This window comes from Hydra viridissima, unplaced genomic scaffold (assembly GCF_058129835.1).
Source record: "Hydra viridissima isolate aposymbiotic clone 2 unplaced genomic scaffold, HvirCarnegie_v1 scaffold_9, whole genome shotgun sequence".
NCBI classification, from domain to species: Eukaryota; Metazoa; Cnidaria; class Hydrozoa; order Anthoathecata; family Hydridae; genus Hydra; species Hydra viridissima.
Window position 1 is genome coordinate 11,056,366 of NW_028324308.1, and position 24,681 is coordinate 11,081,046.

Consider the following 24,681-nt stretch of genomic DNA (forward strand, 5'->3'; position numbering starts at 1 on the left):
CACACATTCTGATATTAATGTCAAACGATTTCATGCCTTGTGTTTCATTATCACTGTTTTTTTCAATTTTTTTTGAGGTAAAAAACTCATTTTGCCATTGACATTTTTTTGCAGTGCAAGACAAAACAAGTTGATGTGAAAATCCTTTCTTTCTTGATAAATCATTATTCAATTTTATTAAAGATTGGCATTTTGGACAAGAACCAACAAGATTTAAAATTGAACTCAAGACATCAGAATTAAATATAATGTAACATTCAGGATTACTATCTTGACTAATACTTGGAGTATCAGAAGTAGGTAAATTTAACTTTTCAGCAGATGCTGATTAGCTTGAAGAAGTATTTGTTAGAGATGTATTATTTGATGTATTATTTGAACTTGAAAATATACTACATATTCAGAAGTCAAGTGAATTTTATTCGCAAGTAATCTATAACATTTACGTTTTTTGCTTTTAGACTTATTTCTTCTTTGATAGTATGCACTTTTATCGAGTTAATATATAGTAATAAACCAATTCAACAACGTTGTTCTTTCACACCATGTCATTTAAACATAGAAAAACAAAAAACAAAGAAGTAGCTATTGGTTTGAGTGCTTAGATTTTGTAAAATTTAGTTAAAATTGCCTTATTTTGACGTTGCTATGAGCGTTGCTAGGGGAAGCAAAATCACCCTACTAAGTTTAAACTGTTTTTTTAGGCCTTTTTATGTTTTTTTGTAAAATAATATGTATGTTTTTAAAAACAGCAATAGTTAAAGTTTTTAACTAATCAACTTTTGAAAAACTACTTTTTTTCAATGTTTCTTAGCAGTCTACCACCTTAAAGTAACAAAGGGTCGGCGTTTCCTACCAAAAAATTTTTCTCGGAATTTTCTGAAAAAATCCAAGTTATTCTCTCATAACTTTAACTTTCTTGAAATGAAAATTAAAGTTATGAGAGAATAACTTGGATTAGGAAACGTTTAGTTTGAAAGTAAGCAGTTCCTTGCCCTTCTGTTGAATGACTCCATTGTGTAAACATTCAAATTTGTGTATATGTATAAAACAATGTGTTTTCTCGAGTTCCTTCATAAACAAAACAATAATAAATTTCCTAAACCATCTTCTTTTGTTTGAAAAAATCCTTTTGCAAAGGAGAGAAATAATTGTAAAACCAATTATGTCTTAAATTACTTAGCACCCGTCAACAACTCAAGTTTTATTGGTAAAGTCTTTAAAGTTCGTAACATAAAAACGCTACCACTATTTGGTTATAGCAGTCGAACCCATTTTTTTCTTCTGTATTTACTTTTTGAATATTGTTCTTGATCCTCTTAGATTTAAGTTCTGGCAGTAGTCTAAGAGGAGTTTTTTCAAATAATATTATTTAGCGTACTTTCAGAACATTAAATCTTCAATTGCTACCTTTTAGTGACAGTGGGGCTAGATCCACCTTTAGAACTTTACTTTTTATTTCTAATATATTTCTTTAAAAAAATGAAAATTTTGATATTAAGACTGTCAGTCAAGAATATTTAACATGATTTTATTATGTTATCTAAATAAGAACTTTTGATGAAAAGTATTGCTGAGATAACCACATGAATAAAGGTATTCATTAAGGGTCTGCGTGTCGTTTCATTTCCATATCGTTTTCATTCTGATATGATATCGGAAAAAAAAAAATCATCAGAATGATGAGAGTTCCGGCATATACCGAGATTTAAACTAACTACAATACCGGTTAAAATTTTTATAACGATATTACGTCGTAATCATTCCGATGACACTTTTTTTTCCGATATCATATCGGTATGATAACGATATGGAAATGAAAAGATACGCAGACCCTTATTATTCATCCATGTAAACACATGTTTTGACCAATCACCAATCTATGTAACATACATATATATTTTTTAGGCCACTTTAGATTTATAAACTCAGATATAAAAAACGCCAAAAAATAACGATTGTTACCACTACCAAACAGCAAATTACTTTATAAGTTTTTAAATCTACGTAGAAATTGCTTCAATAAATTTATTATAAAAAAATAAGAAAAGCAAAAAAAAAAGAACTAAAAAAAAAAAAAAAAAAAAAAAAAAAAGAACTAAAAAATAACAGTTTCATCACAACACAAGATTTATGGAATTTTTAAAAAATACACAAAAGAAAAATTCTTAACTTTAAGAAATGTTAAGGGTTATACAAAACATAAATGGTAAATGAAGATTCTCTAATATTTTGAACAAAAATAAGAAATAAAACGTTATTAAAAAAGGCCGAAAATAATTTAAAAAATACGATGACAGTGGGGCTAAATCCAGAGAATATAAACAGATTACAAACAAAATAATTGTCAAGCTACTTCTGAAATTGTTAATGCTCTTACAAATTCAATAACAGAGAAGAGATTTCCAGCCAGAATAACAAGATAATTTCCAGCCAGAATAATAAGCTATTCAAACGAAACAAGAACATAAAAAGTTTTAACAACTGCATCACCAAAAGGAACTCAAACCATAAACTTAAAATGCTCATGATCATTTCTCGCATACCACTGGAAAAAAACAAACAAACAAAAAACATAATGCATAAGAAACTTGTGTTACTATCAACTTGCCACTCAAATATTGAGTTTTTTTTACTTCTTCGTCTAGATTTTAAATTCCAAGTTTACTGAAACAACTGAATCAATAAAACTCTTCATAGTAATTTTAAAAGAAAATAGCAGTAATTAAATTCATTTCGCTTATAAGGTTTAGTTTATCGATGGTGGATTGAAAAACTTAAGTTTGATTTCTGTTAACGCAACGATTTGGATTACATTTCATCAAACATATTTACCTGAAATAAAGTTGCATTTTCTTAAAGTACATTTTTCTTTTGAAGGATCGAAAAAAATTATTTTAAACTTGAGGAAAAATCACTCTAAACCGACTGAACTCTCGTAACTTGTTTGTAACAACAAGAAAATGACATTAATAATATACATTTACGTTCTAAAGATGATCTCAAACGGTTGCTTAGGTTCACCATCGCATGCAGCGCGCTAATTTACCCATCATGGTTTATATAATTAGGTTGGGTAATAGATATATCCGTTTTTTAAAACTATTACTTTTCTGTCCCACGACCGATCTATACAACATGTAAATATTTTTTGCTTAAGAATTACTATTTAAATAAGCAAGAGGAAGCCTACAAATCGAAAAACGTCTCATCAGCGATTACGATGTCAGAAAAGATCTGCATCAAGAACCTTAACAAAACCATGAGGTTAATGGCCATAGGTATGTCACAGAAGACTATAAAAAAGATTATATTTCGAGAGAGAATATATTTTCTCTAACTCAACGTCTAAATGAACAGAGGCTTCAAAAGGGTATGAAGATTCTTTAGATTCTCAAGAAAAAAACTCCAATTTCTTCTTCGCAACTAAATCCACAACATCAGAACAAACAAATACATCTTATCTTAGAAGGCTGAGTGAGGCTCAAGGAGGAATAATTTCTAAATCTTAAATAGTATACCTCTTACCATAATTGTTATTAAGTTAATTTTTGTCCATATTTAATGTGCATTCTTTAACTTTGTTTAAACTTTGTTTATCCGCGGGTAAATTAGCGTCCTCATTCGGTAGTGTTTTTAGGCATTCCTATCACACTTTAGATACGGTATTACTTTTTAGACGAGCAACAAAAAAAGAAGCATTTTAAAATTAAAACGTTTTTTGTAATATATGGTAATTAAAAATAGTTTTAGTGCAAAGAAAAAGAGAGAAAAAAAACAACCTGCTAATACAGTATTGTATCTCTATAAGGTATAAAGTTTCAATACCTAAAAATGCATTAAGCTAGAATCTGGTAGAGATTTTATCATTCATTTTGATGTTAGTTGTTAGAAATAAATGAACCTGTCGAAGTTTCTATTATAAAGTTGGTAAAAGAAGATGAATACTAAAGACAAATAAAACCATGAGATTGAAATGTTAAAATGGAATATTTACCAAGAAGTTAAAATTTATATGAAAAGAAGAACTCTTAACCATGTCAAAAGAATTTTGAATTAATTTGTTGAAAGCTTTAAACAAGAAGAAAAGTGATTCTCCATTTAGTAACTTACATCATAAGAAGATTGAAATGAAAACTACATAAGAGCGCAATCTTTTTTCTCTTTAGCTTGAGTTTTTGACTCTTCTGCTGCTGAAGCATCTGTTTTAGTGGTTGAACTATCTGCAGCTGGAACTGATGTACTTAAAACCTCAGAAGTTGGTTGTGAGTTTTCTAATGTTTCAACATGCTTCAAAGTTGATTCGGCAGGTGTTTCGAGTTTCTCTTCATTTATTACTGAAAATAATTCATATGCAAATAACGAGACTACAAAATAATGAAAAGAACATGAAAGATTGTAATACAACAAAATGCCGGCATATAAAGCAAAAAAAAAGCCTGGTCGTTTGAAGAACTCGCTAAACAAGAGAATTTTATATTGATGAGATTTTTTTAAAAAGAAAGATATTCTGCCAGAAGATAGAATTGTAAGATAAAAACATAAATGAATACTAAAAGTGTTTAAACCAGTAGTACATTAACTAAAAATACACTTTTAAATAAAAGAGAATTAAATTCTTGCGGACTTTACTGGAATTATATTAACGAAACCACTTTTTTGATTTAAAACAATTTGAAAGCACTACTTATTACACAGAGGCTGCTCTCTTAAAAACACAAAACTCATGTTGACAAATTGAAAGATATAACTTAATAAATGATGTAGACGAGGCAGTGAGAATAAGATAGAAAAAGTAGTAGTTTAAGACTTTTAGAAAATTTCAAAACAGAGAAAATATAGTTTATTGGAGTTCAAAACATTGAACTATTATGATAAAAAATGTGATTAAACGATGAAAGTTCATAAAATGAAACAAGGAAAGTTTTTTAAACTTGTTTAACATTGCCTCCTGGTTGTTTATTTTGGTAAATTGATCGAGGAATTTGGTAAATCGTTAAAGAATCAATCTTAGATAATCAATATATTTAGGTTGCAACAAATAAAAAATTATAAAAGGCTGAACACATCTGATATGACCAATTGAAAACCAATTGATAGATGTCGTTTTTCTTATAATTATGTAGTAACTCTAAATTACACAACTTTTAAGGAGCCTTCTAGACTAGTATTTTAAAAGGCAATAATATTGGTACCATTCATCATAATATATCTGTTTTTACAGATTAATTTTATAACTTTAAATAACTTTAAAACTGTTTTTTAAATTGACAATTGTAGTATACTGTTTCTCACTAATACTAAAAGGTTACGCCGTTAAAGAAATAAAATATCAAATCAAAACAAAAAGTAAAGACAAAGTTATACCCTTCTCCACAGCTTTAGCTTCTTTTAGTTGTGATTTGTCAAATTCTTTAACACTGGATAAATCAGGCAAAAAATTAGGTCGCGACTCTTCCTTTAATGTGGCAAATGTTGGGAGAGGATTTTTCTCTTCAGTCTCAACATGTTTTAATTTGGAATGATCAAAAGATTTTACCTCTGCTCTCGACTCAACAGCTTCTACTTTAATTATCTCTGCAGTTGGTAGTTGAACTTTCTCTTGGGTCTCAACATGTTTCAACTTAGAAGCATCAAACTCAGCAACTGCAGAAACATCGGGCAATACTTCTGGTCTTAATTCTTCTATAATTGTAGCAGCAGTTGGTAGGGGATTTTTCTCTTCAGTTTCAACATGTTTCAGTTTGGATTGATCAAAAGATTTAACCTCTGCTCTTGATTCAACAGCTTCTTCTTTAATTATTTCAGCAGTTGGTAGTTGAGTTTTCTCTTGTGTTTCAACATGTTTCAATGTAGATGCATCAAACTCAGCAACTGCAGAAACATCAGGCAATACTTCTGGTCTTAATTCTTCTATAATTGTAGCAGCAGTTGGTAGGGGATTTTTCTCTTCAGTTTCAACATGTTTCAGTTTGGTTTGATCAAAAGATTTTACCTCTGCTCTTGATTCAACAGCTTCTTCTTTAATTATCTCAGCAGTTGGCAGTTGAGTTTTCTCTTGTGTTTCAACATGTTTCAATGTAGATGCATCAAACTCAGCAACTGCAGAAACATCAGGCAATACTTCTGGTCTTAATTCTTCTATAATTGTAGCAGCAGTTGGTAGGGGATTTTTCTCTTCAGTTTCAACATGTTTCAGTTTGGTTTGATCAAAAGATTTTACCTCTGCTCTTGATTCAACAGCTTCTTCTTTAATTATCTCAGCAGTTGGCAGTTGAGTTTTCTCTTGTGTTTCAACATGTTTCAATGTAGATGCATCAAACTCAGCAACTGCAGAAACATCAGGCAATACTTCTGGTCTTAATTCTTCTATAATTGTAGCAGCAGTTGGTAGGGGATTTTTCTCTTCAGTTTCAACATGTTTCAGTTTGGATTGATCAAAAGATTTTACCTCTGCTCTTGATTCAACAGCTTCTACTTTAATTATCTCCGCAGTTGGGAGCTGAACTTTCTCTTGTGTTTCAACATGCTTTAATTTGGATGTATCAAATTCTGCAACCAAAGAGACATCAGGCAACACTTCTGGTCTTAATTCTTCTATAATTGTAGCAGCAGTTGGTAGGGGATTTTTCTCTTCAGTTTCAACATGTTTCAGTTTGGATTGATCAAAAGATTTTACCTCTGCTCTTGATTCAACAGCTTCTACTTTAATTATCTCCGCAGTTGGCAGTTGAACTTTTTCTTGGGTCTCAACATGTTTCAACTTAGAAGCATCAAACTCAGTAATTGCAGAAACATCGGGCAATACTTCTGGTCTTAATTCCTGTACTATTGTAGCAGCAGTTGGAAGGGGATTTTTCTCTTCAGTTTCAACATGCTTCAATTTGGATTGATCAAATGATTTTACCTCTGCTCTTGACTCTACAGCTTCTACTTTAATTATTTCAGCAGTTGGAAGTTGAACTTTCTCTTGGGTCTCAACATGTTTCAATTTAGAAGCATCAAACTCAGTAATCGCAGAAACATCAGGCAATACTTCTGGTCTTAATTCTTCTATAATTGTAGCAGCAGTTGGTAGGGGATTTTTCTCTTCAGTTTCAACATGCTTCAGTTTGGATTGATCAAAAGATTTTACCTCTGCTCTGGAATCAACAGCTTCTTCAATAATTACTAAGTAAAAGAAACAAAACTGTTAACTTTTTTGCTAACATTGATTTACACTGCTATGAATAAAAACTTTTAAATCAAAAATAGCCTTAGGGTTATTGCATTTAAAATTAACATGCCATGATACCCACCCTTTTCAAACTTGATAATTTTAAGTACAGAAGTCTATTTAATACTAAAAATATGAGTACAAAACTTTAGCTTTCCACCAGTCAATTATAGATATATGGCTGTTTAAACCCAGAACCATTTAGTAAAGTATTTTTAGTAATGCAACATATTTAATGCTTAAGATGTGGTCTGTGGTTACTAAGTTAGGTCCCAGAGTATTTTCAGACATGAGAAAATGTTAATTGAAATACACCACCAATTTTTTAACTCAAACTACTATTTTTAAAATAATTATGTAAACATATAGTGTATATGTAAGATAAAAAGTATGTATAGATAAAATGGAAACATTTTGAATATTAGCAAACAATATGGTAATCTAAATGCATAGCAAATTTGGTATTATCTTAGCAACTTAAACTATAGAGGATTTAAGTTTTTAAAATGAAGTTTATATAAAAAAAGACAACTCTTTTTTGTATTTATAGTCACAAAAATAAGAAATGCCTGTTAACTTTTAAGTCTAATGTTTTTACAGGAACTTTTACACAAATTCCTACTGAACATGCATTCAGGTAACCTTGATACCAAATCTTTTGTAAACAGTTGAATATTTATTTATCTTATATTGGGATTTCTCAATCAGATCAATCCCAAAAGAACTGTTCTTTACTTCCTGAAGAAACAAAACACACTGTACCAGAATTTGGATGAAAATATCTTCTTGAGGCCTAGTTGAGTTAATTAAAGATTTAAGGGCTGAAATATTTCCTAAAAACTTACAGCATTATCTCCATATTATTTTAGTACCAAGGTTAGCATTAAAAGTAGCTTTAAAAATATCAGTAAAAACTTCCAGCAACTTTATTCAACTGTTTATTTAGAGAAAGTCTGTTGGTATTACCACTCAGGAGTAGTTTTATAGGAAGAACTTTTAAAATATTAGTGCAATCTTAATAGCCAAGAATTAGTCTCAGCTGCCTGGTTATAAATCAATTTAAATGTGCTCAAAAACAATATCAAAATTTTGCACTTCTTTCTTTGGTTGATGTACATCAAGAACATGGTAGGGATAAATACAGTTCCTATATATGTATTTGATTAAATACAGATTAGGAAAATGCAACAATCTATTGAGCAATCATTTTCACTTTTTCATGTGGTTCTGAGAGCTCTTAAAAAGAATAATTACAAGTTTGTTTACACTATCTTTTTTTTAACTCTTCTGTATAACAAAACCTTTTTAAATTTTATACAAAAACTTGCCTCAGTATCAATAATTTTTAGGCATACTTTTAGAAAGTCCATGCTACCACTGATTTCTCGTTGACCTTGAGTATTTGATCATTAGAGACTTGTATTCAGTCAATAAGAGTTACCTTGGAGGCCTGTTCAAAATACTAAATTTTACTTACCATCTTCAAAGTACATCATCAGAAGTCATTTAGATTATCCTCATTGGCTACCTTTTGCATCTTGTTGCCTTGTTTATTACTGAATTCCATTCTAGGAATTTACTGACCTCTTCTGATGTGAATTATAAGTTTTCTAAAGGCTGCATAAACACCAACTTTTTCCTAAGTAAAATGTTTGTAATTGTATTTGAAGAAACACATTTTTGTTAAAGCTTTGGTAACCTCACAATAACTTAATATTGAATTGGATTTTACTTTATAAAGTATAAGATTGTTTCAGCTCTAGTTTTTTAGACCTTCAAGTTCCAGGATGACCTTGAAAGCCACCTGTCATTTTATATATTTCAAAGCATTTCTAATACAATTCTTAAAGATTATTAATCTTCTTGCTATTTCTCTGTTGCAGATACTGGATTCTATCTTCATACCTATTATAAACCTTATTAGTGATTAACTGGTTAAAATTAAAATTTTTATGCAACCTTTTGTAGAAAATAACTGTGAATAACAGCTGGTTTGAGAAGAAAAAAAAGGTATGTTTTGAAATACATAAAATTAAATTTTTTTTTTTTTATCAAAAATTTCAGCATTGTTAATTTTTGAATTCATATTTGGCATATAACTTTTTCAAAAAACAGACATTTTGCGTATAAAAATTTGTCATTTTTGAATTTTTCACTTTTTCTTCATGAAAAATTCTGTAATGATTGTCATACTTATTGGATACAATAACTTAAATTACTTTTAAATTTCAAATTTTTATTAGGAAAATATAAAATTGATCAATAATTCTAAGTTTCACACAAATGCCGATTTAACATAAATACATAAAAAACAGTATATTAGTATAAACACTTATAAATTTCATAAACAGTGGAATTATATTACAGCTCAAATTAGAAATTAAATGGAAACATGAAAAAATCATTCAACTTAATCTTTTTGCACAGAAAATTGAAGTAAAGGCAGGAGTACTTTTGCTCTTGTTTTTCTCATTTTGATGTCATACAAGCATCTTTAACATGTAGGGAAAGAAATTCAAAAAAACGTTAAACAATTAGATTAATTTTATTCTTTTTTAAATGCTTAAGTTTTAAACTAAAACATTTTTAAAAAGTTAATTAAGACAATGAAAAGTATACAATATGCAATTTTGTTTTAAAACAAGTTTTTTAAAAACAATAGTTGACTCACACCTACAGTATCAGACAAAACATGGTGGACAAACTCAAATTTAGAACAAAGTTGATCAAAAATTAAAAATAACTAGTAAAACAATTGTACATATTAATTTTTAAATAGTTTATTATGTCTTAACAAAATATAAAACATTTGAATCATACTAAGAATCACAAAAAAAATTTATAACACATTTTTCTCAACAAACTACATTTTTCCTTGGACAAAACAAGGTGGACAAATCAAAACAAAGCTTTTTTTATAAGATTTCATTGTCTTTATTCAATTTACCGTATTCTTTTGTTTTCACTTTTATCATAACATTACTCTAAAATAATAAAATAGATTTTGGAACGTCTGGCCAATTATTTTTTAAATTTAACTAAAAATTGATTTAACTCGTGATATATGGAGTAAATTGCAACTTAAAATGGCTTATGACAAATTAGGAAGTGTTTTACATCAAAATATTATTAAAGATTTTAAAAGCGGGAAACGTCAAGCTGAAATTTGTAGAAAATAATATAGTTTAATCAACTGTAAGCAAAACTGTCAAATCATTTGGATCTCATGACTGCTTTAAAACAAACCATCAGGGTGGACATTAGGGCTGTTCATGTGAACACAGGAAAAAAAAATTTTTCTCGGATTTGAATGCATAGTTGTTTATTTTGTGCCATTTGACATAGTAATTGACTGTGGAAAAAATCTTTCCAATCAGATAATGTTTAGGGGGTGCTCAATGACCATAAAGTTTTACGAAAAACGTCAAAAACGTGTAAAAAGTTCCAAAGTTCCAAAAATTTCTAGAACCTGGTTAGTTAGATTTTTTCCACTGAAATATTGTCTGATTGCGTACTATATAGATTAATTAAAGTGCAGCAGATTAACTGTCATCAGGGCACCAGACTAAAAAATGTCTGCTAGTGTTTAAAACAACTGTGTTTATATCATTTTGTTAAAATTTGTATTCATAATTTTAATACTATTATTTAACTCAATTTAGAATTTGTTCAAACAGAATAAAAAGGTTTACAAGTATAAATATTATTTTTATTTGGAACTTCAGTTTGACAACAAATGTATTAATATTTTGATAGTACCTAACCTTAGTAACCTATTACAGAAAACTAGCATGGTAGTCTGGTAGTGTATTGTTTGTTATTAAGTGCAGATAATAATAATTTCTAATTTGAAAATATTTATTTAATTTCTTTAGTAATAATTATTATAATATATTGCTGCAGCTGCATAAACCAACAACTGAATGATAAGTTTGTATAATATGGTATTGAGTTTTGATTTTCTCATAATATTTCAGTTATCATTGAAATGGCAGCATCATCTCGTGTTGCTATCTCTACACGACTTCAAATCAAAATCTTTTTAATTGGACAACCAGAGCCAAATCTTCCAGATAAAGTTCTTCCCTTAACATCTGATGTTTTAAAAACATTTTTTTATCATCTTAATTCAACCAAAAAGTCAGTGCCTGAAAGTCTTAAAACAACTGTTGATGAACTGATTATTATTTGGAATAAAGCCCGTATTCCGACAGCATTTCATCCGAATGTAGTCTTAAAGTTGAAAACTTTAGTCCAGGAATTTAAATTAATAAAAAAAAAAAAATCCAGATTGTCAGATTCTCAGAAATCGAGAGAGAAATCATTTACAGACACCATTGGCCTACTTTTTGACATTGCCCACAAGGATGCTGAAACCATGATCAGAATTGAAGAAGATAAAGAATTTTTATTGGATCAGAGATGTCAGAGAAAAATGGTGATGTTTGGAAGGACAAAGAACTTTCAAAATTAGAAGAAAGAAATGAAGCAAGGAAACAAGCAGAGAGAGAACGAAAGCTAAAAGAAGAGCAAAGACAATCTGGTGCGAGTGCAATAGTTCCTGTTATTGAACCTTTACATGACGAAAGTTATAGTGATGACAACGATAACGATGCTGTTAATAATGACAAAATGGTTGATAGAGATTTTGAGATAGAAATCCCTGTTTATTACAGACAACAAGTCAGTAAAGCAAGTTCTTCAGGGTCAGCTGAATCAAGTTTAGCAAGTACTCCAAAACGACAATGTATCTTAGATACAATTCTTGACTCGCCTGATGTTTCATCAACATTAGACAGAATTAATCTATCTGACACAAAATTTACTATACTAGCAGCAGCAATTGCAAGGGCTGGTGGACAGAACCTCGATGATGGATCATTGTCACGTTCTACAGTCCGTAGAAAACGAACCTATCATCGATCAAATATTGAAGCCACTGTTCGAACTGAATTCTGCGATTTGGACAAACCACCATTAATCGTCCACTGGGATGGCAAACTGATGATAGATCGTACAAATTCTGCAGCCCCTAAAGCAAATGTTGACCGGCTATCTGTAGGTGTGACAGGTCACAATGTTGACAAAATACTTGGAATAGCAAAACTATCAGCTGGAACTGGAGAAGCCCAAGCAAAAGCAGTTATTCATCTGCTTAATTTCTGGGACATAATTGGTGATGTTATTGGAATGAGTTTTGATACTACAGCCTCTAACACTGGCTCCAAAAATGGTGCATGTGTAGTTCTAGAGAAACATATAGGTAGAAATTTGTTATATTTCGCTTGCAGACACCATGTTCATGAGATCATAGTAGCAGGAGTGTTTGGATCACTATTTGGACCATCATCTGGTCCCAACATACCTCTTTTCCAGAGATTTCAGCAATATTGGCCCAAAGTTAATCAAGGAAATTTTAAACCTCTGGATGACATTCGAATGAAAATACCCCTGGTGCAAGAACTACAAAATGAAGTGATTGCATTCCTCAAAGAAAACCTGCATGTTAAAATGCCAAGGGATGACTACAAAGAAATCATGGATCTCTGTCTGTTAATACTTGGAAAACTGCCTGATCAAGAAGAGAAAAATTATCATTTCAAGATCCCTGGTGCTTATCACATGGCTCGCTGGATGGCCAAGGTTATTTATTGTTTTAAGATTTATTTATTTCGTGAAGAGTTCAAGTTGACCACAAAAGAGGAAAAAAATCTCTATGAATTTTGCTTATTTGCTAGTCTGGTTTATGTAAAATCTTGGATATCATGCACAAATGCCAGCGATGCTCCAGTTAATGACTTGTTTCTGTTTCAGCAACTTAAGCAGTTTGCAGTTGTGAATAAAACGATTTCCGAAGCAGCAGTCAAGAACTTTCAAAACCATTTGTGGTACCTTTCACCAGAATTGGTCCCACTAGCTTTGTTTTCAAACAAACTTCAAACGGAAGAGAAACGAAAAATGATTTCCAACATGAAATTTCACGGTGAAAACTGGTCTGAAAGGTTGATCAAATTAAAGAACATTGAAAGTCTAGAGAAGAAATCTCTGGACATGCTGGTGACATCAGTTTCAGCAAGTGCGTTGCGGTCAATGAAGGTTGATATTAATTTTCTGTTCAACAACGATCCAGCTACCTGGAATGATTCCCCAGAATACCAAGAAGGAAAAAATTTAGTATATTCATTGAAAGTAGTAAATGATGCTGCCGAACGATCTGTGGCTTTAATGTCGATGTTTAATGAATCAATTACAAGGAATGAATCTGAAATGCAGAGGTTAATTCAGGTGGTTGAGGATCACAGAAAGCGAGTGCCAGATGCCAGAAAGTGTACTCTGAAGAGTTATAGTCCTCGCTAGCATTAACATTGCACGAACTATAACATTACGATAATTAAATGTTAATTGCTCATATGTTTTTTTGTTTATAATTCGTATTTTAATCAATGACAAAGAGTCAAAAATCCTAGTGTTTTATTTTGGAAAAATTCTGATATAACAAAAACCGCAGAACTTTAGTCGTATTGCAGTATTTTATTTCATTAATTTCTCTGCTAATAAACCAGTCTAAAGTGGATGTGGATTGTAATTTGTATTCAGAATTTAATATTTAGAGATAATTAAAACTGATCAAATCTGAAAAATCTAATTAACCGGGTTTTAGAAATTTGTGGAACTTTGTTACTTTTTCCTGTTTTTCACATTTTTCGTAAAACTTTATGGTCATTGAGCACCCCCTAAACATTATCTGATTGGAAAGATTTTTTGCACAGTTAATTACTATGTCAAATGGCACAAAATAAACAACTATGCAATCAAATCTGAAAAAAAAATTTTTTTTGGACAGCCCTAGTGGACATCCAAGAAAAAAATCACAAAGACTAGATCGAATTATTGTTAAAGAGCTTAATAAAGATCCATTTTTGTCATCCACAAAATTAGCCGAATTGCGACGAAGAGCTAATGAAGCAAAATTGTTTTCTTGAATGCCTGCCAAGAAACCACTAACTTCTTTTAAAAATAGAAAGCTAAGACTTGCATTTGCCAAAGCACACCAAAATTGGACTGTAGACTAGTGGAAAAACATACCTTTTTAGTGATGAATCAAAATATAACCTTTTTGGAAGTGACAGCAAGAAGCGAGTCTGGAGACCAAAGAACACCAGATTCAATATTAAATATACCAAGAAGAGTGTTAAGCATGGAACGTCTGCTTTTGTTTGGGGATGTTTCTCAGCACTAGGAACTGGTCCTATTCACAAAATAAATGGAATTATGGACTACTTTGTTTACAAAGATATAGTGAAAGATGTTATGTTACCACATGCTGAATGGGAGATGCCCCTAAAATAGATTTTTCAACAGGACAATGATCCCAAACATACGTCAAAAATTGTAAAACAATGGTTCAAGGACAAGAATATCACCATAATGGAGTGGCCTGCACAAAGCCTTGGCTTGAATCTCATAGAAAATTTGTGGGAAATAATTGACAATAAGATTGAGCGTGCAAATGTGAAGACCAGTGAGGAATTATTTGAGCAAATCAAGAAGGCCTGGCAAGAGATTCATGTAAAAATTGTTGACTCATTAATTGAGTCTATGCCTTGAAGAATGAAAGCAGTAATTAAAAGTAAAGGAGGTCCTACCAAACATTAAGTTAATTTTTGAAGTTTTTTGAATTTTCAGTTGATTTTTTGTATGTCCAACTTGTTTTGTCCAAAGAAAAATGTAGCTTGTTAGGGAAAGTGTCTTTTAAAGCTTTTTTAGTGATTTTTAGTATGATTTAAAAGTTTTAAGTTTTGTTAACAACATAATAAACTACATAAAAGATAATATGTTTAATTGTTTTACTAGTTTCTTTTAGCTTTTGATCAACTTTTGTTCTAAATTTGAGTTTGTCCACCATGTTTTGTCCACAGATACTGTAGACCCACTTTATACTTTTAAAAATAAAATAAAATTAATTTCAAACAATTTAGATGATGGATTCTTATAACCTTTGAAAATAAAACTGTTTTTGGAACATAACATACTCTTCAGACCACAAATCACTTTTTATAATTTTAAATAAATTATATTGACAGTTTATTGACAAATTCTAAAAATAGTTAAACTGATGAACTAAAGGTGAAGAAAAAAAATTAAACAGATTTTTTGTGTCTTTTTTAGTGTTCTTTTTAAACTAAATTTATAATAAAGAAAAGCAATTATACATTTTTTAACTTATATCTGTATATCAGCTTATTTATATTTTTTTAAAATGAGAAACATTTTGATGATTTGTTTGATTCATTAAAAAAGTATTAGAAGAAAATAGAAGAAAAACAAAAATTTGTATATTTATCTATATTTTTAAATGGTTCTAAGGTACCTTTATGGGGAGTTTTAAACTAATTTATATTATAACTTCTAAGAAAACAGATAAAACACATCATAATGATATGTTTTATTGATGTTCTTATTTATGTACTGAAATGTTGTTTACATCTCAAGCTCTGTGTGAACTGCCATATTATTTAAATGAGCAGCTATAAATTTAAAATCTTAAAAAGAGCACCAATATTAAAGACATTAAAAATCCTGATCTTTAAATAAGCACATTTTTGAGTACCTGTATAATGTGGTAATTGGATTTACTATGATAATAATAGAAAACTTATTAATGAAAACTTTTGATGCAATCATTTGTAAGTTTTTTTTTATCATTACAGCAAAATACACTGACAACTTCTGTGATAAAAAAATTATTCATTATTTATTTTGATGCTTTAGTTTAGTAATTTCTATTCAACAATTATCATTTTTTTGTGCCATAAATCATAAAATAACTTCTACTGAACCATAGGTATTGCCTTTAAATAACTTTAGTGTATTTAAAAAATTTTTTTTTTTCTTTAATTCGGAATATGAAATACAAACTATGGAAAAGATATAAAGCTTAATTACTGGGTTTTTATTTTTAAACTTGTTATATATAAAAACTGATTTCCTTAGGCTTTTATTTTACTATACCTCTACATATAATTAAAGTCTATTAACTTGTGTTCCTAAAATTTCCAAGTAAAGAAACTTACATCCCTGCGAAGGTAACGTATTCTTTACTTCGGTTTCTTCGTGCTTTAAACTATATTCTGAAAAAAATTCAGTCATTTTTTACTTTAAATGTGTTCTGTATATTTGTTTATGCAGATATAAATATAGCTTGCAGAAGCTTTTGCTAACGAAGCGATATGTTGGATTTGTCCAATATATTGCAATTTTCTTAAGAGCCAAAATTAACTTGGGCAGAATTCTTTTGTTAAACAAACATGCGCATTAAGTTTTTAAGGGGAAACTTTTTATTATATTTTAATTTTTAAAAAAGTTTCAAAAAATTTTAAATTTATTAGATTTTCAAGTAATTATTAAATATATTATTTTTATTTATCTAAATTAAAATATATTTAATTATATGTTACGTTTACAATAATATAAATGGAGTGTTTTCATATGATTAACCCTCGTCTGATATTATCAACAACTTTATAGATAAGAACTTATTTGGAATGAGAATGACGGCATGGCACTGTTACACACTTCTTTATGTGTACATAAAAGCATAACAGAGTTTTTTAAATGAAACGATAAAAGGTTTGTAAGATTACTTGTAACAAAATAAAACCGATTGCACACACACACTCACGCACACACACACACACACACACACACACACACACACACACACACACACACACACACACACACACACACACACACACACACATTTTAAATTGGGTCGAATTTTAATAAACGTTAACTTAATTTTTTAATTAAATATTAACACTTGCCAATTTTAGTCATAGAAAAGTTTTATTGTTACAGTAGCCTAGGAATGTAAAAATTACATAAATGTATCTGACAGTCAATTCACAAATCAAAAACTATATCCAATACAGATTAGCTAAAAACACTTTTTACACAACCTAAATAAGATGTTCTTTTTATTTGAAATGAGCCTTGGTATCCACCTTTAGCAGTTCAGGCCTAGCTGTCTTACCCAAAAACACCATGGTATGTCGGGAAAACTTACATCTGCAATGGTCCATAGACTTATGAGCTAGATACTTGTCTGTTCATCAGCTTTTTATCATCACAAATAGCAGCCATCAAAATATGCAAAATAAATGTTGTTCTGCAGTACTGGAAACACAATATCTTGACCTAGGTAATTGAGCTGTTGGCACTGCTTCATAAAGAAAAAGAAATTTTTTGATCCGTCTTTACACCAACTATGACATTTTATGTGAAACTATGTAGGGCCATAAAATCATGTCTTACCTGCATAGTTAAACATGTTTTCAGAAAATATATCTGATTAGTATTGAGATCTTTACGGACCACATCAGGAATATTAACATCCTTTCCAGAAATAGGAAAAAAGTAAGTTATGATGTCTTTTGAATTGAGCATAATTGCTTTTGCCATAGCACCAGATGATATTGCAGGTCCTGTTGTTTGTCCACCATCAACATTTAAAAAATAATTTCTAAATGTTAATTCATTCATGTGCAATTAAAAAATTAGTAATTGTAGAGGTCTCCCCAACTGCTCGTCAATTTTTCTCAATATGCTATTTTTCTTACCGGTATTGTTTGTTCCATCACATACAATTACTTGAAGAATGTCTACAAAATCAGTTTGCTTTTTGAAACTTTTGATCAACTTATTTGTTGATTATGAAGTTCCAAAAAGCAAACAGAGTCTATACACACACTATAATCAAGGAAACTATAACATAATGCACCACTTTTCATATTTCTATGGTATTTGATATTATGCACTAGAGCCATATCCTGTTTTTCATCAAATCAAATTCATGCCAGTTTCTTTATCTCATCACTATGCAATTTAATCTCTTGTTCTCTCCAAAATTTTATTTTGTATCTTTACTTTACTAGGGTCAATTGTAGTCTCTGATATTAGAAGGTTAAGATCTTTCAATGATGCATTCACAATTATATAAGCTCCTCTATTATTGATCTTAATCTATCAAGAGCCATTCTTAAATTTATTACACTTCCTTTTTTCTTTTCTTGCAAGCTTAGATGTTGTGACTATAGCAACTTTGCCAATGATGGATTTTTTTGTATTCTGATCAACCAAGAAATCCCATTCCACTGCTGGTATTTTATATTAAAACTTACTTCCACAATGATTCCTGTCAGAAATTCCTGCACTTTAGCACTTACAATTGCACACATTAAACAAAATTTTAAATAATTGGACTTTCAAATAATGAAGTCACGCAAAAGTGAGATAAGTTTCTTCTCTCAAGCAGCAATGCTGCTGATATAAATTGATGGAACACTTGCGTTATCATAGATCTCTTTCACTTTGTTAGCAATAACTTTTCCTTGATCGTGTGGTCCAGAAAAGTGTCTATCATCATGCTATAATACGATAGTTTTAAAATAGCATAATTTTGAACTGACAGTAAAATTCAAGTTAAAGTTGGCAAAAGGGAATTAATTTGTTTTTAGACACTAAAATGCAAATTTTTCTACATGTTTCGTAAAAAAAAAATTTTGACTCACCCCTATATATATATATATATATATATATATATATATATATATATATATATATATATATATATATATATATATATATATATATATATATATCCAACTGTTACTATTCTTTATGGTAGAATAAAAGCAAAAACTATTTTAATATTTTTTTAAGCCATGTTCATCCTATGCTCTTGGTATTGTTTTTAAACAATACCAAGAGCATAGGATGAACATGGCTTGAGAATAGCATAGGGAAAAACATTTTTACAAGATGATAATGCATATTCCAATTCATACAGCTAAAGGGATCACTCTGGGGTAGGCGAACATCTTATCTGGTTACCATAGTCCTTTAACCTGAATATAATTGAACACTTTAAGTGCATTTTAGAAAAAGTTGCTTTCCACCATCATTGTCACTAAAAGAACTAAGAGCTGTTTTATTGAGAGAATGAACGAAAACTCCCTTGGAAACAATTCAAAACCTGTAAGTAAGCATCCCAAGAAGAATTAAAGCTGTAATTGCTACGCCCTATTAAACTTATTGAAAATCTTCAACTGTTCCTATGTTTGAGTTATTTCTTCAAGTACTTCGATAACATAAATAATAACTGCGAACGTAGTCGCAGAGGGTCATCGCTTTTAAAGTAAGGCATGGAATAAAAAGCACATACTTAAAACATTTTTTTAATCAAAATATCGTTCAACTCTAACAATATCCATCAAAGCTGAGCAAATGACCGTGTTTACATATGTTAACTAGATATGTTTCTATTATTTTGAAAAGAAACCAATGATAATCCAAGAAAGCTGCATGTTGTAGTAAATGAGAGTTTTTTAGAGTTTGTACCTTTTTTATTTTATTTTATTAAAAAAAAGCAGGAGAGCAGTTTTTTTCGTTGTTCGTTAATTATTAATGATTGTTTTTTGAGGCTAAAAAAAAAAAAAAAACAGAAAGAAATATCAGTAGGAGAAAGAAACATTCCCTAAGTTTCAACAGACACCTTATGTTGCTTCCACAAATATCAACAGATATAAATTGGCTGATCGCGGTTTTAATTTTCTCAAAACCGCAATCATGGATTTAATTAAATAGTCTATAAAAAATGTTCTTTGACGAATCAAGAACTAAAAATTTGAAACAAAGGCGACTTTGCTACAGGGTAAGCAAAAGAAAGTATCACTCAGAATACGATCAAAGTCCGCACTCAAATTATACTAATTATGCGTAAGCTGTTATTTTCAAATTATACGAATTGTTGAATATCAATAAATAGGCACGGGGGGCAATCACGCAGTTGGAAACAACCCCGCTTTGTGAAATTGATGTTAGAGATGAACCTACTATTGTACGACTGTAGTTTACTCATTCGCCCTGTCCATAAAAACGGCACAATAATAGGAACGTAATTGATGCTTTGAAATCTCTTCGTTATCAACTTGGTGATATCTTGATTCATGACGGTACAAATTTTACAGGAGCAGCTGTTTATACATCACGGACATGTCTGGTTTGAATTTGGATGTTTCTCTGATTGCGTGGTAAAACGTGTTGATTGAGACCAATAAGACTTGTAAGAAACTTCAAGCAAAATAATTAACCGAATTAAACCGGAACTATTATAAAAAAGAAAAAAAAAAAACACAACAAAAGCAACCTTTAGGCTGTGTGTGTTCACATTGCCTAACTAATGGATTTTACGGAATAAACGCATTAGACCGTTCACCGTGCAACTATGTTATAAAAGCTTTTGTCATGTTGTAGCGGGTGATTAAGATCCAAAAGGTATAATACATGTTTTTTGAAACTATGTTTAAACACTGTTTTGTCTTTTTCAAATGCTGCTTCAAACACCTAGTTATCTTGTCACATGATATCCAGCCATGAGATTTTTCTAAGAAAAATATATATAAACTTAAATATTGTAGACTCTAAACTTTTAAAGTATAATTACAATTTCACAACTTTAATGACGCTGAATTTAATTACTCAAATTATAAACTACTTTAAACTAAATAAAAAAGGTTTTTAAATATTAAAGAACTATTCAAGTTAAAATACTACATTGTAAAGTAATTGTACATCGGCAACAATACCATTCAACATTCTCACATTCTAAAATATATAGAGGTATACGTTCAAAATCACGGTGAAACCAATGTTCACATTTTCCACATTGCAAATTTGCCTGACAACATAATTTTTCACTTTTCCTTTAAACATGCTGTCAAAAAGACATACCTCACCTTCCACAGGTCAGAAATTTAAGGTTTAAGTTTACTATCCGAGTACCCCAAAAATGTTAACAAATATAGTAAGTGGGGCATCTGGACACTTTATTTTCATATTTAGAAAAATCTGGGAGGTATCACATTTTTAGAAAATTGACATTATTTTCGTACTTAAAAAAACTAAATATACTGACAGAAAGTTGAAGTTTATTTAAAAAAATGTTCATATACCAACTTTTCAAGGTCTTTAATTTAATATTTATACATAAACATTAGAATACACAAAGTTGGTCAAAAAAACATTTTTTATTAAGTATATTTCTTTTTGACTACGCATTTTTATTTTTATTTTATTATAGATACCTAATATATAGAATCTATGGCTCCTCTGCTCTCTAAGGAAAAGAGAGAATACCATTTTAAAAGAAATCATGTACTTTTTCAAAAGATCATTTGCTGTTGCTGCCTGGAAAAGAACAACAAATGCGTTCCAGTTAATAAAAATTTGGAAGGTCTGGTTCAAGTTTTCTGTAAGCCTGAGTTTTCACTTAAAGTATTTGCCTACCCTACAGGATTATACCCAGGTTGCAAGAAAAACTTGTATCTCTGTAAGGCTGGTAAAACTATTGCAGACACAGTTTCTTTAAAATATGGAAAAATTCTGATTTGTCTAGCTTGCAAACCTCTAGAGATTGCTCAGTATTATGCAGTATATGCAGTCAAGGAAGAAATAGATTATTAAATAAAAGTATGAAAAAGGGAACTAGAGCAACACTGAAACTTTGCCAAATATGTTTATGTGAAATTGCTAAAGGTAAACCCCACAAATGTTCCCCTTTAAAGAGTAGCACAAATCTTTCTGAGAGTATTTCTAAAATTTCTAAAAAAGTAAAAGAACAAGTAGCTTCTTCCCTTCTTAAAGAAATTTATTCTAATCAAGGGCAAAGTCTAGGAGCTCAAGCCATTCTCAGAACAGGTAAAATATTGTTAAATAAAAATAGCTGTTATGTAAGTTCTTAAAATAACAGTTTATATTATATTAAGGAGGTAAAAGTATTCATATTACACTCGGTACTCGGGAAAGTGACCAGAGAAAGATTCCTTATAATGAAGTAGAAGTTTTGGTAAATACCTTAGGACTTAGTCAATTGAAGTCAAATGAAATGTTAAAAACTTTAAGGAGAAGCGGTGTAAAGTTTGAGTCAAACATGGAGAAAGCCCTGGATGAAAAAAGTAAACTGCTTTCCAACTTTTATGTCACTGAATTATTAGACTTTCAAGAAAAAGAAAATGATAATGACTATGCTACAGTGAAGAGACACTTGGTATATATTGAAGATATTACAGCATTTCTGGATTTTGTAATGAAATATCGAGGGCAGGTTCCACAAAACACATTTGTAAAGGTTGGAATAGATTCAGGTATTTATATTTAATTTATTTAGTTTATATTACTTATGATATTTTAATTATTGTCTTTTTGGAAACTTGTTTTAAAAAATATTATTTGTACATATTTATATACAAATATGTATGTGTGTAAGTATATATATATATATATTATAGGTGGAGGATCACTGAAAGTTATAGTAAATCTGTTTGATCCAACCAAGGACAGGACAGAAGATAGCAGCTCCTTAGGATCATACTCAGGAGCAAATACGTCACTTGTTTTAGCTTATTGTGAAAGGGTAAGTGAGAATCATTCTAACATGACAATGATTGTGGAAAGATTAAAGTTGCATGAATGCAAGTACTCATTGGCTTCTGACATGAAGTTAATCAACATATTGCTAGGAATTTCGGTGTGTTTGTTTTAAATAATTTTAAGATAATAAGACATATCATAGTAAAAACTATATTAGGAAAAGGTTATTTTACCCTACAATATATTTATAAATTAAAAATATAATTATAATATAAAATATAATTATACTATAAAATTTTAGGCTCATGGAGGAAAGTATGCTTGCGCATGGTGTGAAGGTTCTTCAGAATTATTTGCTGGAGAGTTAAGAACATTTCAATCTTTGAATAATTACTATGAACTGTATTCATCTGCAGGATCTCCGGTGAAAAGAATGAAAGAATATAAGGTATAAATGAATAAATATATTGTAAATATTTTCAAAATTTATCATCCATTACCATTTTATCATTTTAAATAGGATAAAAAAAATTTATTTCCATATATTTAGAATGTCATTAATTCTTGTCTGCTTAAGATAGAAGACAAATCCCTAAGTATAATAAGAGAGATTCCATTACCAGAACTTCACCTTCTGATGGGATTTGTTAACCATGTGGCAGCATTTATAATGCAACTTTGGCCTGGATTTATAGATTGGGTCAAGAGCATTGGATGCCTTCGAAAAGGTTACCATGGAGGAACATTTGAAGGAAACACATGTAGAGAGATACTTAAAAGTTGCGACAAACTTGAGTTGATAATGCCTGTTGAACTGTATCCTCTCTTAGAAACAATGAGAAAATTTAATAAGGTTGTTCATGGTGTCTTTGGCTATAAACTTGACCCAAACTATTCAATTTTAATTGAAAGTTTTACACAAAGCTATAAGGATGCGCAAGACTATTGCAGAGAGGTAATTGCTGTTTTCTTTACCCTTTGTATTTAAAACCAAGTTATTAATAAACATATTTATAGTAAGCTTTTTTAGTTTTTAGGTAAACAGCTCACGGTTACTTGGAAAGTACATGCTGTAACAGCACATCTGGAAACATATGTTGATTTGAGTGGCCTTTCCCTTGGGCAGTTTAATGAGCAGACATCTGAATCTTGCCATTCCAAGATGAAAAGTGTAATAAACAGGTTTGGAGTCTCGCAGTACAGCAACAAACATAAGGAAAGAAGCAAAAGAATTGCTGAAGTGTTCAGTTCAAATAATTTATAAGTTATTGAACAGTAATTGTACATGAAAACATAAACATTATTGAAATCTTTAGTTAAAAAAATTTGTATATTTATTCAAAAAGACATTATAAATATATTAGTACAAACAGTTTTTGAAATATTTTATTTATTATTTATTATATTATTATTATTTATATATATTAGGTTATTAGACATACAATACTAACATTTTACTATATTACAATACTAATAAATTATTTATATACTATCAATATGTTCTACTTTACTAAGCATACTATGTTCCTAATATTTAATATGTTCTAATACTATGTTCTTAATATTAATAATAATTATTTATATACTATCAATATGTTCTACTTTACTAAGCATACTATGTTCCTAATATAATTCAAGCATATCTAAACCTTTTTCACCAACTTAAATATATCTAAGAGCTGTCTAATGAAGTTGATGTGTAAATACAAAATTTAAGAGCATAAAAACTTGGAATATAAAGTTATTTTATGTTAATTTTACAGTTCCGTCAATATATTTAGTTTTTTTAAGTACAAAAATAATGACTTTTTAGCAGATTTTCTATGTCAATTTTCTAAAAATGTGATACCTCCCAGATTTTTCTAAATATGAAAATGAAGTGTCCAGATGCCCCACTTACTATATTTGTTAACATTTTTGGGGTACTCGGATAGTAAACTTAAACCTTAAATTTCTGACCTGTACCTTCAGAACAGCCTAAAGTGCTAATTGTCAGCCAATGTAAATTCACACCCTTATTTGTGTTGCAATAA

The 24,681-nt window shown here is 29.8% G+C and overlaps 3 protein-coding genes, 1 long non-coding RNA gene and 1 pseudogene across 10 annotated transcripts in view; 3 read left to right on the plus strand and 2 right to left on the minus strand.

Annotated features, from left to right (window-relative positions):
* The window catches only part of LOC149883972 (uncharacterized), a 312,658-nt pseudogene that overhangs the window by 284,518 nt on the left and 3,459 nt on the right, over positions 1-24,681 (minus strand). The gene's annotated exons all lie outside the window — the stretch shown is intronic.
* Positions 1,884-16,496, minus strand: LOC145185791 (uncharacterized). Of its 2 annotated transcripts, XM_090097260.1 has the most exons (4): positions 16,291-16,496; positions 5,368-7,170; positions 4,114-4,337; positions 1,884-2,548 (listed from the first exon to the last, which is right to left on the minus strand). In XM_090097260.1, the coding sequence occupies exons 1-3, from the start codon at positions 16,364-16,366 to the stop codon at positions 4,138-4,140; spliced, it is 2,079 nt and encodes a 692-aa protein (XP_089953386.1). In that variant the 5' UTR covers positions 16,367-16,496; the 3' UTR covers positions 1,884-2,548; positions 4,114-4,137. The 2 variants fall into 2 exon arrangements, with proteins under 2 accessions (XP_089953386.1, XP_089953387.1); XM_090097261.1 differs by lacking the exon at positions 4,114-4,337.
* LOC149884002 (uncharacterized) lies at positions 9,254-16,491 on the plus strand. The gene is made up of 2 exons (XR_016455488.1): positions 9,254-10,469; positions 14,067-16,491. It is a non-coding gene; the product is annotated as an uncharacterized LOC149884002 (long non-coding RNA).
* LOC149884003 (uncharacterized) lies at positions 11,673-14,057 on the plus strand. The gene has a single exon (XM_090097280.1). It carries the CDS (start codon positions 11,849-11,851, stop codon positions 13,571-13,573), a length of 1,725 nt encoding a protein of 574 aa, XP_089953406.1. The 5' UTR covers positions 11,673-11,848; the 3' UTR covers positions 13,574-14,057.
* LOC145186842 (uncharacterized) lies at positions 16,772-24,020 on the plus strand. Of its 5 annotated transcripts, none has more exons than XM_090097269.1 (7): positions 16,772-16,846; positions 21,360-21,976; positions 22,045-22,422; positions 22,567-22,805; positions 22,950-23,096; positions 23,199-23,603; positions 23,679-24,020. In XM_090097269.1, exons 2-7 carry the CDS (start codon positions 21,751-21,753, stop codon positions 23,910-23,912), a joined length of 1,629 nt encoding a protein of 542 aa, XP_089953395.1. In that variant the 5' UTR covers positions 16,772-16,846; positions 21,360-21,750; the 3' UTR covers positions 23,913-24,020. The 5 variants fall into 5 exon arrangements, with proteins under 5 accessions (XP_089953395.1, XP_089953399.1, XP_089953397.1 ...); XM_090097273.1 differs by having other exon boundaries at positions 23,686-24,020; XM_090097271.1 differs by having other exon boundaries at positions 23,226-23,603.